This window comes from Pongo pygmaeus, chromosome 2, assembly GCF_028885625.2.
Source record: "Pongo pygmaeus isolate AG05252 chromosome 2, NHGRI_mPonPyg2-v2.0_pri, whole genome shotgun sequence".
NCBI classification, from domain to species: domain Eukaryota; kingdom Metazoa; phylum Chordata; class Mammalia; order Primates; family Hominidae; genus Pongo; species Pongo pygmaeus.
This window is the reverse complement of record NC_085930.1, coordinates 90,987,430-91,002,834: the sequence shown is the minus strand read 5'-3', so window position 1 is coordinate 91,002,834 and position 15,405 is coordinate 90,987,430. Positions and strand designations below refer to the sequence as shown.

At 39.4% G+C, this 15,405-nt stretch overlaps 1 protein-coding gene across 8 annotated transcripts in view; it reads right to left on the bottom strand.

Annotated features, from left to right (window-relative positions):
• CADPS (calcium dependent secretion activator) overlaps positions 1–15,405 on the bottom strand; it is a 472,988-nt gene that overhangs the window by 81,795 nt on the left and 375,788 nt on the right. For 4 of the 8 annotated variants that reach the window (XM_054482473.2, XM_063661888.1, XM_054482474.2 and 1 more), the window contains 3 exons: positions 13,434–13,590; positions 12,512–12,653; positions 2,922–3,068 (listed from right to left, as the gene is read on the bottom strand). In XM_054482473.2, coding sequence (XP_054338448.1) covers positions 2,922–3,068; positions 12,512–12,653; positions 13,434–13,590 — 446 coding nt within the window. The remainder of the gene's footprint in view (positions 1–2,921; positions 3,069–12,511; positions 12,654–13,433; positions 13,591–15,405) is intronic. The other 4 variants (XM_054482477.2, XM_063661889.1, XM_054482476.2 and 1 more) reach the window with 1 other exon arrangement.

Genomic DNA, 15,405 nt, shown 5'->3' with positions numbered 1-15,405 from the left:
TTATTAAACTTCAGGGTTTCATGCATTTCCCCAGCTCCCCTCCAGAGTGGAGGCCTCTTGGAGATTGCACAAGACTTTTCGTTTTCAAAGGACAGTGCTAACAAAGTGGTGAGCGAGGACCTGCTTTCTCTCTTGAAGAGCTGGAAAGAAATTAGGGTGACTCAGATCAAGAGGGGTACACCTGGATACCTTGATTCCAAAATTCTAGTTCAGTTTGGTTACTGTTCCAATTTTCATAGACCAGCCCATTGCATAGGCAGGGTCCTCACCAGGATGAGGTGAGTCGGGACAGGGGAAGTTAGGGGACAAGGGATATTGTCAATGCTTTAGGGCTCAAAACCTGAGCTCTTTTACCATTGCACCATCTTACCCAGTCCTGTGTGCAGTTGGGGAAATTGGTCTTGATGCCTTTCTGTACGATGACGTCTAAGAAACTTTTACCTGGGGCATCTACAAAAAGCCTGTGTATGAGAAATGCTCCATCTCTCATCCTCCTGCCCTTCGCTGGCTGGCTGTCTTTTTTGTAACAATCCCATTTGGAGCTCTGAGGGGTGTCCTCCCCCCCACCCACTTCCTCGCATACCACTAATGCTAACACAGTAATTTATAAAATGTCCAACACACCATGCATTACCACTTGTTCTGACATCGTCTATAGAAACAGATGAGAGTGGGTGTTTCTATTGTGACAGATGCCAGCTGCATTGAATTAATGCTTCAGGGAGAAATATAGCTAGTGCATAAATGCATACACAGCTACTGCAGGGTGGGGAGGGGGCACACGCCCAAGCATGCTGAGAGGGAGCCTACGGTCTGCACCAACAGGGTAATGTTTTCAAGGACAGACCAGTCTGAGGTCAGTACGTAGATGTGTCTGACACGAAGGAGCAGGTAACATATAAACACGCCCTTAAAATGAAAGGTGGCAAAGGAAGAAACCGGAATTATGAAAAGATATAGAATCAGGCATTTCCTGGTGGGTGATTGAGAATCCACGCCTTCTTTTCAGATACTGCCATAAGCATTGTTCAAAAGTGGGGGAATGCGTTGTTTCTCCGTGAAAGTTCAGCCTTCCCCCTACCCCAACCTATGCTTGGGAAAAAGAAACCCCAACTTTGTCTAGTCTAAGCCCCGTTTTGGAACTGCATGGTTGTATGTTTTAAATCATTAAGTACATATGAATGCAATAATTGGTATTTATTACAACAACATTTTGACACCCATCTGGTTTCAGAGTTTCAAAAAATTCTTGTAGGGTTTTTTTTTTTTTCTTTGAAGAGCTTATTATTAAGTTTTGACATGAGGAAAAGAATATTTTCTTTTTATTTTTAAGATAAACTGTTAATGTTAAGGCAATAGCACCAAGATTATTTTGATTGCTGAGCAGTTACCAAAATGTGTTCCCACTCATGCCTTAATTAATTGAACGGAGACCATTATCTGCTTTATTACAATGTCTTGATTCATATCTTTTCAAAAACAGTGTCACAGAGCATGCACGGAGGAAGATAAGAGAAGCTTTCTGATATTTTTAAATTTTTCACAGATACTACCTAATCTAATTTTTTCATATAGTCATCTTAGCATGAATATGATTTGTGTTCTTTTTTAGAAGTTTTTTTCAGATATAAATTTTTGGAGGTTGTAATTTGCCTTTAAAAGAGAATCAGACACATTGACCATATGATTTCATTGTGAACTTGTGAGCAATTGTAGGTTGTAGAAATATTAGGCAGCTTTGGAGGAGCCAGCTAGAGCAGTCATTTTAATAGTCTGTCCTCCACCTGGATTACTGCAAAAATAAAAATGCTGAGGGCCGTCTTGATGAATGTGATTCTAAGATTTTAAAACATCACTGCCAGTTTCAGACCATTTTTTATTCCTTTGATAATAACACTTCCCTTTGAAAATGTGCCAATTTATTCTTTCAAGAAAAAGCTTATCTGGTCTGTAATTAGCTGTGGTCTAAGAAAAGGATCAAAGAAGGGTACAGAATCGCTAACCCTTATTTCACTTATTAAATCATGCACGTGGTTCTAATTTCCCTGAGGTAGAATTTAGGGATGCTTGATCTTCTTGCTAACAAAAAAGGAGAGAAGATTCATTTTTGAAGCTAGAAGAAATGGCTTCTCAACCCTCACTCCCCCAAGCTGCTAGCTTTCAAGAAGTGGCCCATGCAACTCTGACATTCATGTGGATGAGTATAAATCATAGCCCTATATTCAGATGATATGGCTACCAAAAATTTAATTATTTATTGTTTGAATCTTGTGTTTCGAGAATTATTGAACTTCTCATGACCTAGTTCTCAAAACACCATATTGTACTGTGACCTCGGAAAGTACATAATATATTTTTTACATAACATTTATATGACTAAGGCTTGATCCATTCAGAAATTTTCATTTAGCCCTGAACATACTGTTACTATATCCTGCCATTTGCTGACACCAGAAATATGCTTTATGGTTTAAACATTCTCTAGGAATTTTTTATTTTTATTTAAAAAAAACACCCCAGATTCTAGGTAGGTGTGCTTCCTTCTTAGATTTGGATCAGGCCAGAGATGACTGGCCAGCCCACCAAAGAGGTTTCCTCCACTATTTTTGGATGTCTAGCTCCTAAAGTCACGTCACCTGCCAAAAAGGGTAGAATCCTTTTGCAAAAGAATTCAGGAAGTGAAACATAGTCCTCCAGCATTCAGTGGGCGTAAGACAAATTGTTAGTGCTGTATATATAGCAAACATCTTACAAACATGATGCATGCCAGAAATAAACAATATTGTCTCTGTATGATCAGCAAAATATGTCTAATTATCCATCTCCATCTCTGTTGTATAGGATGTATAGAAATAAACAATACATATCCATGCCAAGATCACTTAAATTTAAATGAGATCTAATGTGAACTGAATACACACTCCGCATCATATATAGCAGCCATCCATGACGGTGCCGAAAAAGTAGGCATTTGTGGGATGCCTAGAGGGATGTTAACTGGTAGATTTGGTACTTTGGGAAGGTTCACATTGGGTAGGTTCACATTGGGTAGGTTACTGGTTAAACTCCTGTGGAAGAAACAGACAGAAAGAAAAAATACCATCACAGTGACAATGCAGATGTGGCAGAAGCACACGACAACTGTAAATAAATTGACAAAGTCCACAGCAAGACAACAGCAAAAATTCAAGCGACACACTTCAGAAAGCAGCTTACAGATGGGAAGCTGTGGTGTGGCTCTGTATCCAGAGAAATGACAAAAGTTAATGGAAAAAATTAACCACACAGTGACTTAAAAGTGCGGACACTCGCGGAGCACCCATACACAATGATCACATGCCTTTGGGAGGGGCCTTTGGTTTCCATATCCATTGCCATAAGAGTCTAGAACTTTTCTCATGCTAAGAACTTGAAGTTCCTGGAATTCTTGGTGTGGTTGGGGCTGGGGTTGCTGTGAAGTCACTGGGATTGATAGAAATGGTGGAGCACTTCAATTTTCTTATTTTTAAAACAAATTACTGTTGATGGAGGCATATTTCTCAATCAGACGTTAGATACCAAATAGAGTAGGAAGTTCACCCACTTGGAGGCACACCTAATGTTGATGTACAGAAACCAAACTCTTTCCAACTGCTACTTCTAAAGACAGGTATATGGGCAATGAGGTGTCAGTTAATGGTGAAATTATGAAATTGTATCAAGAAGAAGGATCAGATTTGAATAATTTTATAGAACATTTAAAGAAAATAGAAACTTTCTCTCTCAAACTAAGTTCAACAAAAATGCAGAAATGTTTACACACAGAAACAGACACCAAGGAAATGAAAACAATCCCCAATTCAGCTCTTGTATTAGACTCTTTGACCAAAAGTGGATTTAAAATGGGGCTTCATATCATAATAGTTACCCCTGGAAGTGGGACAGAGACTGGGAGAAAGCATGAAAGGGACTTCTGGGGAGGTTCTACTTTTTGATCTGTGTGATGGCTTACATGGGTGTGTGTTCAATTTGTGAAAATTAATCAAGCTCTGTATTTTTCTGTAAAATTTAAAGTAGGTGACTAAAAAGTTAAAAATGTTACCTCGTACCAGCCTTTTGTTTTTGGACAAAGATGGATCAACTGATGTGATGGATGGTTTTATAAGTAGAGGGAGAAAATAAAACAAAACAAAACTCCAAACTCGAATCAACTGTATTTCTTTGGAAGGACGGTGTCATACACGGCTCCTCAAGCTGGCACCGTGTGTCTCAGTAGTGGCATTTTAAGGGTGTTCCATCCAGCCAAAGTCACTGGCACGGTAGAGCCCAGCCTAACTCTGCATCTGAGAGGAGCCTTCCTGTTTAAGTGAAGTTGACAGCACTTTGGCAAAGGACTTGAGGTTCTCTTTTTGGATCTTGCAGGAGAAGAGCAAGTTTTGCCAAAGCAGCTCTGCCCTGGGCAAGCTGTGTTTGACTAACAGGACTCCTGCAAGAGCTGGAGCTGCCTCTGGGCTTGCTTGGGTGGGGAAGTGGGGGAGAAGGGGAGTAGGGGAGTAGGGGAGTAAGGGAGTGGGGGAGTGGGGGAGTTAGGGAAGGGGGAAGTTGGGGGGTGGGGGGGTGGAGGTGGGTACATGCCTTCTGCTAAGTCAGAAATTCTGGACCTTGAAGATCACCTGGATGCCTGTCTCCCTCTAGAAACAGATTATTCTTTCACAATGGCAATATAGCCCCGGCCCCGGCTCGTAGGCTGAAAAACCTAGAATGCAAAATTGTCTACCTGGCGTTCTCTTCTGTAAGGGAAACAGGTGTCTCATAGACTTGTCCTTTACACCTCACATTTTGGGAAAGCCAATTATACATCTCTACTTGGAACTAAAGGGTGCTCTTGTGGGAATGGTCAAGAAAAGATTAACTATATGACTATTAAATAGAAGGGAAAATGGAACTTTTCCTTTTATGTGTCTCTGTTTAAATGGGGAATTTGCCTTTGAATTCAGTCCCTGGTGGCTCTCAGTCTTAAACACTGCCATGTAACAAAACCGTTGGCGATTTCCACTGAGACATGTGTAAGCCTATATAAGCAAATGTGATCATTAAATGATACACACACTGAATAATGATCAAGGAATTAGAAGATCTTAGAGACGGCAACCTGGAAAGTTAAAATGTCAATTCTGAGCAAATTAAAAGTAGCTAGGAGTGAATAACATACAAATGTATGCAAAAGCAATTTAATTTAAACATATTAGCGGGTGGCGGGTACACAAATTAGAAGCGAGCTTCATTTTGCACACAAAAATAAAAAAAAATACTTCTATTAATCAAAACATATTGTATTTGTAAAATATGACATTTCAGCTAGACTACTGCACTGGACTCATAGAAACATTTCCTTCTCTTTTTTTAATGCTCTACTTTCAAATTTTATAATGCTCTACTTTCAAAAGGATGAAACATGCTTGATATTTCTGCTTTTAGAAAAATAATGTAGTGTATTACTAGTGTTACTAATATTTCATTTGGATATTAATAACATAAAGAATCAAGGAGGTAATTCTAAGCATAATATTTTAGTAATATACATGTGAAAAAGGGGAATTTTCAAGTAGCACTTAGTTCCAATCAGGCTCCTGGAACTACTGATGACTATAATGAATTATTACTTTAAAGAGGGCCCTTTCAGCAGCTACCTTAAAACAAGTTAGTCATGCATCTCTGAGAGAATCATAATTGGATATCTTACGAATTGCAATCCTAACAACTTATATGCATTAAAATTTACACTCTTTCATTCATTTTGGGACTCTTGAAAAAGAATAGCTTCCATTTAGGCCAAAGCGCCCATCCGTGGATGGTTTAGAAACATTCTCATCTACTCACTGTTACATGGATGAATGTCACAGATGTGTGCACATCTCATCATTTCTATGGATGGAAATGAGTGGAGGTGAAGTCATTCCTGCTTCTAGAATTGATTCTAATCAAGACACTGACCCCATGCAGAAGGGATATAGTTGTGCCTTTCTCAAAGATTTTGGCTTTAGATTTATGGATGGGGTTGGATTTAAGATACAAAATGCCTTCTACTTTTATGAATCAGTTGTTGCATGCATATATGTAGCACATCTTGTCTTTTCTTAGTGCTTTGAGCACTGAAGCCTCTGTCAGTGTTTGTTCTTAGGTCTAATCCCTACTTTGGGGCAGGGACACTCTCTAATATATTCCTGGAATCTAGAGCAGTATTTTACAATCTTTTACTCATGATCACCCTGACCCACAACTTCCTTCTCCATGAAAATTTAATGCCACAGATATATAGAATATCTATTTATGTATTATATGTAGATCTGTGCTATACATGTAAAAAGAGTAAGATGTTTTTAAGCGCCACCCTCCCACCTGAGTCAATTTTCACCAACTTATGGGCTGTAAAGCCCCCATTGAGAATGTATCACCTACAGAAAAAAAATTCCAAACTTCATGGGACTTTAGAACCTCCCAAACATCTCTCCAACTTTACAGCTTGCCTTTGTTATAATCCATGCTGGCGAAAACTTAGCATTTGCATGCTCTCCCTCCCTCGTATTTCTACCTTTGTACATCATCTTTCCCAGCATCCCTACCCCTTTTGAAATCTTGCCCTCAAGCTATGTTTTTCATGACCCCTTAGTGGAAATTGATTCCCCTCTATTCTTATGTCCTCATAACTTTTCCTGATGTTATTTGTAAATTTGTACATTGGCAAATAAAGTCATTTTTCTTTTTTCATGATAATTTTGACATTTCATAAAGTCATTTTTTGTGTGTGTATGTTGCTCAGACCCAACTAGATTGAAACCCTCACCTGGGGAAACATCCCCATAGTTTTCCCATTACATCCTTATAATTTTCAGCCTGTGTGGGTTCTTTAACAAATATGGCAATTAATCAACAAACATTTATTGAGCACCTGTTATGTTCCAGGCCCTGTTGTAGGTGTTAGGGAGGCAGCAATGATCAAATGTGTATATGTGTCTGAATATGGACAGTGATATTTTCAGGAATGTTAGCATTGGAAAAGCTTTGGTTATTCAAAGTCCTTGTTTGACAAAGTAGGATACTGAGCCTCAGGGAGGTGAACTGAGGGAGGATCTCAACTCAGAAAACTTGGTGGCCCAAGGTCACCCAGCAAATTATTGGCAGAATCATGAGATCTGACACCAAGTACATTACTTGTCTATTTGACACCAGGCCACCTGCATATTGCTAAGGTGTCTTTGGTCTGATGGTTGATACGCTAATATGTTCCACTGTAGTAACAATTTTACTACATATGTATCTTATGGCATTATGTTTTATATCTTAAATATACACAATAAAACTTATTTTCAAAAAAGATATTGATGGCCAGGTGCGGTGGCTTACGCCTGTGATCCCAGCACTTTGGGAGGCCAAGGCTGGTGGATCACAAGGTCAGGAGATCGAGACCATCCTGGCTAACACGGTGAAACCCTGCTCCACTAAAAACACAAAAAATTAGCCAGGCGTGGTGGTGGGCAACTGTAGTCCCAGCTACTCGGGAGGCTGAGGCAGGAGAATCGCTTGAACCCAGGAGGCGGAGCTTGCAGTGAGCCAAGATCGCACCACCGCACTCTAGCCTGGGCGACAGAGCAAGACTCCGTCTCAAAAAAAAAAAAAAAAAAAAAAAAGAGATATTGATATCTATGACTATTTGGAAAGTGACATTAAAAAATACTTTTTATATGCATATCTGAGGCAGAGTGAGAAAGTGCATTTTGAGAAATGAGAATCCCAGATTTTACAGTGTGCATATATTAAGAAGCAGTGTTTAGTTCTACCATTCAGAGCTGATGCAGGGCAAGTGAACCCCAAAGTAGGGCTTAGCCCATGAGGGTTCTTGGCTTCACCTAGGAAAGAATTCAAGGGTGAGCCGATGGTAAAGTGGAAGAAAAATGCTTTATTGAAGTGGTAGTGTAAAAACTCTGGTGATGTTACAGTGCTGTCACTGCTCCTGCAGAGCAGGGCTTTCCCACAGGCAGTGTGCTTGGAGTAGCAGCTCAGGGCAGTTTTGTAGTCACATTTATGCATGCCTTTAATTACACGTAGATTAAGGAGAGGTTTATGTAAGATATTTCTAGGCAAAGGGTAGTAACATCTGGGTCATCAGGTCATTGACATGGAAATGAGCGGTAACTCCATGGCAATGGTAAACTGACAGGGCACGCTGGTAGGCATGTCTTATGGAAAGCCACTTTTGCCCCATCCTTGTTTTAGCTAGTTCCCAATTTGGTCTGGTTTCTGAACCCCACCTCCAGAGTCAAGTCCTGGCTCTTACCTCAGAGCAGTCCTAACCTGAAGTGGGCAACCATGCCACCAAGGATTCCCCATGCCTGGAGGTGTTTAAGTAAAGACTGAGTGACCATCTGTCAGGGAAAAGGTAGTAGGCAAGGGTGGTGGAGGTACTAGACTCGGTAAGACTTTGAATGAGTTGTTTTCTAGGTTTTCTTTCATATTGAAGGCCACCATGGCTTATTACCAATGAGCTAACACTGCAGAGCTGATGGAAATGTCCATTTCTTGTTAGGACCAAAACCTCATATTCACAGCTGCCAGAAGGATTGTGGGCAACCTGCCCAACTGTGAGTGGTGACCCTACTACATGTCCTGATGGAAACCCATGAGAGGGCCATGGGCTCCAGATTTTATTGACAACTTGGGACTGTCTTTGAGAAGCTGACTATCTTTCGCTGTGGTTAGAAGCAAAGAGATGACATTTTCCACCAATTCATAGAGATTCTAACCATGACTGTATCTGGCTTAACGGAAACAGATATGTAGCTTCCCTTTTCTCTTTTTGAAGAGATGGAAGACTGTCTTTCTAGGGAAAGGCTGCCATAGGACTCAGCCATTTTACCCTTTCCATCAAATAACTTCAATTATTTTTGTTGTTGTTGTTTTTGTTGTTCATCTTAAATAACCTTAATTGCATCAAGCCTAAATGATGATATCTCTATTTTCTTTTACAGGGCCATATTTTGAAATAGGAAGATCTGAAGAATAAAGGATATTTTTTGTTCTCTTTTTAGCAAACTCAATACATTTGTAGCATTTTCTTGTCAGATTGCTATTTTTCTTCAGCATTTTGAATGCTAGTTATTTTGAAGCAAACATTATAATGCATTTCTCATTTTACTTATAATAAGGAGCTTATAAATTTTGAAAAGTAGAACAGAACTACTTGAGGATAACAATTGTTTGAAAGAAAGGCTGTGTTTGTGTATGTATGTATTTGGAAGATTCTGTGGCAAAAATGGAAAAGATTGAGCAAACTAAACCTGTTTACCTAAGTTAGTTTCTTATTTTGGGGTGAGCTTGATGAGAAGTATGACAAAAAGATCATTCTTCACTTGGAAAAAAAATCTAAGAAAAGAAATGAATCTGCTTCTTCATCAACCCACCAATAAGTAGTCAGATGGAAGTTCACATTTTATTTCTATTCACATCGTAGGAAACATGGAGAGACTCACTCCTCTTAGCACATAACATGTTTCCAAGCTCTTTTTTACGCTCCATTTTATTCCATTCTGCAAAGCTGTCCCGTGGCATCCACACTCTGTTTAAAAATCGGCCAATACAATGTGTGTGGTAGCTTGTATTTTAGTTAGCACTGTTTTTTTTTTTTTTTTTTTTTTTTTTAATAGGGTCTCACTCTGTCACCCCAGGCTGGAGTACAGTGGCAGGATCGCGGCTCACTGTAACCTTGAACTCCTGGGCTCAAGCAATCCTCCCACCTTAGCCTCCTGAGTAGCTTGGACTACATGCTGCACCACCATGCCTGGCTACTTTTTTTATTTTGTAGAGATAGAGTCTGGTTATGTTGCCCAGACTGGTCTTGAAACCCTGGCCTCAAGTGATCCTCTCGCCTTGGTCCCCCAAAGTGTTGGGATTACAAGTGTGAACCACTACACCCAGCCCTTAGTTGGCACTTTTAAAGATCTCCACATACTCTGAAAGGCATATACTATTTAGCATGAATTGAACAAACCACAATCATATTCACTAACAGCACAATTTTAGATAGCAAAAAGCTACTAAAAAACACACACATATCTGCATAATTCTCAGGTTATTATTTGCAACTATTATTCCTTTATTCACAATTTGCAGACCTTTAAATTGCCCATGTAAGAGTTCAAATTTTTTTAATTGGTAAAAAAATTCCCAAGAAAACATCCCTAGACTAAGACTTCCAGGTATGAAGATGATTTTTGAGTCTATCTTTATTTCTGATGGTATTAAGAATATTTAATGCCCCCAAAGAAGTAGCAGTCATGTGTTAAACTTTTATTTTATTTTTTGAGACGGCATCTCAGTCTGTCGCCCAGGCTGGAGTGCAGTGGAGCGATCTCGGCTCACTGCAAGCTCCGCCTCCCGGGTTCACGCCATTCTCCTGCCTCAGCCTCCCGAGTAGCTGGGACTACAGGCGCCCACCACCACGCCTGGCTAATTTTTTGTATTTTTAGTAGAGACGGGGTTTCACCGTGTTAGCCAGGATGTTCTCGATCTCCTGACCTTGTGATCCGCCCGCCTCGGCCTCCCAAAGTGCTGGGATTACAGGTGTGAGACACCGCACCCAGCCGTGTTTGACTTTTAAGAAATTTAACAGATTATAAAATGACTTAGTGACATTATCACAAGGTTTCATGATAATTCTCAGACACTGGATAGGCACATTTTTAAAACTTCAGTTTTGCAGGGGAGCAAACAAGTTCATAGAGGTTTGAACCCTTGACTTCTGGCTAGTAAATGGAAGACGGGGCACTAAATCTAGGGCTCTTCAAGGAATAGTGAAGGATACCAATCGTTCTCTTCCATGTGTGTTGGTAGTAGTAGTCTCCGTATTTAAATGCAAGTAAGTAAATGTTATTTCAAGACCACTGTTATTTTAAAACGTAAATATTACTCATTTTAACCTTTTCCTCTTAATAGCTATTCTCCAGCACAACTATCTTGATTGTATTGAACATTGAAAAAAAATAGAGCCTCTCAATAATTTACCATTAAGGGACCCAGTTCTACCCTCATGAGTTAAAATTTGTCAGTAGGGCCATATTAAGAGACTGTTACAAACTGGAGAATAACAAATTAAAATTTAAATTTCTTGGTATTTGCAAAGGAGGAGCTACTCATTATTAACCTCCTTGCAATAGGGAAACTTCTCTTGTGGCTCAGATGTGGAAGGTGGGCAGAAAAGCCTATTTTGCATTAATTTATCAGTGAGAGCCTTATACAGTATAATGTTAGAGGAGGGTCTCCGTTCAGAAAACTGCTTAAAAATAGGCTGCAAGTCAAGGCTTCCAAATTGAGGAAAGGCCTCATGAATATTTGTTCTGGAGTTCCTAAAATGTGCTTGTAACATCCCTCTACTTTGCTCCATACTGTTTGCTGCATCCCAAAGATGTAAAAGACTAGCATGAACAAAATGATTTCCTTAAAAAAAAAAAAAAAGAAAGAAAGAAAGAAACTAACAAGGCAAATCCAACAGTAGGCTTTACTGGAGCTTTTCAAACCATCAAACCATAACCATCAAACTCTCCATATAGGAGTCTCTATTTTTTCAGAAAGGGGAGTCTGAGACTGACCCTCTGGAGCCTCAAGTCAAGCCCTCTTCCCATCTGGGGAATGGAGATGGCACCAAGCCTGCCAAACATTTTCAAATAAGATCTAAAATTTGCCAGACATTTGCAGAAATTGACAAACTTGCAACCCACAAGATTTCCCATAATTTATCCTGCAGGGTATATGTCCCATTTAAAAAAAGCACACGGTGGTCCAATACATTTAGGAAAATCTGGGTTAAACAGAGTTACACAAAATTCTAGGTCAGTGGGGTAGGTATTGTTTCCTAAACATACTTGGCCATAAAGGTTTTTTTTTTTTAAAAAGGTGCATCTAAAAGGCCTAGACCAGGCAATGGCAAACTATGGACCTGTTTTGTTAACAAAGTTTCATTGTAACACAGCTACACTTGTTCGTTTACATACTGTCTATGACTGCTTTCATGCTACAATGACAGAGTTGAGTTGTGACAGAGATTATGTGGCTCCAAAAGCCTAAGTATATAGTATAAGGCCTTTTATAGAAAAAGTTTGCTGACCTCCCTGCCTAGAACCCTACCGAACACACTTTGGGAAACACTGAATCCTAGAGATAACACCATTGGAGTAAGACATACCACACAAATATCACAGCCGAGTTTATATTCCTTCTTCCTTATTTATCTTGTGCAATAAGAGATTTCATTTCATAAAACGTTTTTTCAACCTCTTCCTGTACCCTGCCCACCTCCTCCATCCCCAATCCTCCTGCCATTTGGGCAAAGAAGCTATGAGCATCATAGTAGAAGAAATGTATGGTGTTTCTCTCTGTCCACACTAACAGTGAAACCCATATGACATCATTAATCCATTTCTGTATTACTCTCCAGCCATTTGTACCCAAACTCCGATGGTATCAAAAAAGGTTTCCTTACTTGACTGGTTCCCATGACTCCCGCTCAAAGCCCCTGTGAATGGATTGTGCAATTGAGGACTCCATCAGATCCACATATCTAACAACAAGTGGGGCAAACAGGTCTTGCAGGTGTTTGTGAAATTTTCCATTGCACAAATTATCTAGAACAGATAAGAAAAAGCTTGTTAAGAACCCACAGCTACTTTATCAATGTACAACACACACACACACACACACACGCACACAGATGATTGATTGTCTTCTACATTAAATATACTGCTTCTAAGGAAGCCAAAAAGAGAAGAGAAGGAAAAAAGTACGTAAAAAGCATTGAAATGGAATTAAAAAACACTTTACCCCTTGGTATTGATCTTCTAAAAGGAAAAACAATAATGCTACTTTAAGAAACAACAAAAACAACAATCCGCACCATTTTTTTTTTTCTGTTTTCCTAGCACCCACTTCCCTTCCTCCCATTAAGTTCCTAGGAAGAAAGAACATTCTTTATACTCTGCCCTCCTTCATCACCCTCTCTGGGGAGGAAGGTCTATTTTATGGCTGTTGTCACTATAACATACTCTGAAATGCTTGACATGTTAGTCAGCTGTAAATTTTTTTTTTCCATCTAGAAAGCATCTTTTGATAAAAATTGCAAAATATGAAGAGGTTAATTAATTTGAGAGACAATAAAACACACAAAAAATGGATACCTCTTCTCACATTACTGTCTAGTTAAGAGACAGCGTCCCTAGAACAGGACACTTTTTGGAAGAAAGGGAATACCCTTCAGCTGTATGTTTCTTTTTGGGGGGTGGGGTTAATAATAACAAAACCATGAAGAGCTATGTCAAGCCTGTAGTCTGCTTGGGATAAAGACATCTTAGCGATGTGTTCATCTGCACACTACTTAGGAAAGTCAAGCAGTCAAAGTTAATACATACAGTCAGTACGGAGAAAATCATTCAGCAGCTGAAATAGTGGAAAACTGTCCCATGTGTCTGGAGGTTGCACCTCTAAGGCTGCATCCATGTCTACTGCAAAGAGTGACAGGAACGTCTCCGCATGCTCCACCATTAAATCTGACCACCACGCAAAGGCCTTTGAAATTTGGCAGAAAAACAATAGACAAAGAGGTGATGAGCTTCTTTCTCGGACATAAGATGTGAACTCTAGCCCTCACTGTTCAAAATTAATGGTGCATCCAGCAGGGTTTGGTAATTTTATTGTAAAGAGAACAGAATTTTTGATACAATTGGGGCGCTAAGTGTCTAAGGCAGTGCTTTGTATGATTCCAGGCCTGCCATAGAGAGCCTTTATTCTGACCTATGGGTCAGAGGATGCTGCAGTAGAAATGACAGACGTGGAACTTCTGTTCAATTTACAATAACTCAGTACATTTTGAGTCATGCTCTTTGTCATCGTTGTTGGCTAGTTCTTGCTCTAAGGTATTAAAATCTGGGAGTTTCTTCACTGTGTTTATGGGTTTTCTGCTGGTCTAACTTGAAAATTTGTAATTATTGTTCACTTATATCTACATATCTGGAGCTTGTCTATGGTCTCATACAAAAACTCAAGAACTCATGTTTCCCTACACATTGGAAATGTTACTCCTATTTCATACTAAGTCAAATAAAACCATTGTTGCAATTGTCACAAAACTTTTGAGTTGAAATCTTTTTAAGCAAGGAGGCTTTGGTTTTGTATCCAGTCTGGAGGAAAGATCAGGCTTAGGCTAGAAAACACTAAGATCAGGACTTATTTTTCTGGGGGTTGGACACATATGTACATTGAAAACCAAAAAATATCAGTGAAGTAACTCATTTTCATGCACATGGGCCCTTGGAAATCATTGTGCAGGGTCTCAGGGGGTGACATTCACATCAGACTGGGCCAGATGTGAATTCAATTCAAAGGCACGCATGCATGTTGACTAATCATTTCTGGCAGGGAGCATGCAGAATGAGTGGCAGTGTCAACAGGCCCTGTTTTGCCGATTTCAAAGAGAGCAGAAAAACAAAAACAAATTGCCAGCCCCTTCTGGTCCCCCACATCCCCATTCAATGCCGCAAAGTATTTACATTGGAAACACTTTCCGGAGCATTCACCAAAAAAAGATGGGAAGGCATTTGAAAATATGAAAGATGATTATGGAAAAATTCCATAAATGAAAGGGTTTGTTCAATGGCCAAGCTCTTCTGTGATCTATTAGTTATTAGAGGGATATTCTAACAGCCACTAGGAGGCAGAATAGGGGTCCACCTCTCTTCTTTCACGAGATTTCACTTTACTTACTTCTTTATCAACATGTGGCTGGTTTGCAAATTAAATGAAAAAAATCAAGTCATGGACCATTCTGCAAGGTTGGCTTGGCTGGAAATAGACACCTGCTGTTTCCATTTTAATTTACAGTAAAACCTCACTGATTCAGATTAATGGGAGAGGGGAGATGCTGGCCCATCAGCAAAAAAAGCCTAACTTATTGGACTTTCTAAAGAGATATCCTTTTACTGTTTTTGAATGTAGCCTATAATTGGACACTAAAGTAAAAAGTATTCATTAAGTCTACATTAGTTATTAACGCAACATAAGTGTAAACGTTTTTTAAGCATCTAATAATTATAGATAAGTTGACTTATAAATTGAAGTCAAAGAAACAGTAGATTTAATTTCATAGATCCTAGGATGGAAAAAAGGGTATTGGATTCCTCTAACTTGTAAGAAGAGTCTTTAGAATTTCCTGAGAAAGTTGAGATCAAGTCAAATATATTACATAAGAAAAAGAGTCACATCTGCAATTGAATTGTCACAGATTCCAATATTTGGGTCTGAACCGATGAGGTTTTATTGTAGTTTCACCACCTGCAGATGAGAGCCCTGGGGTTTAGGGCTTACTCCACTGACTACCTAGCTAAG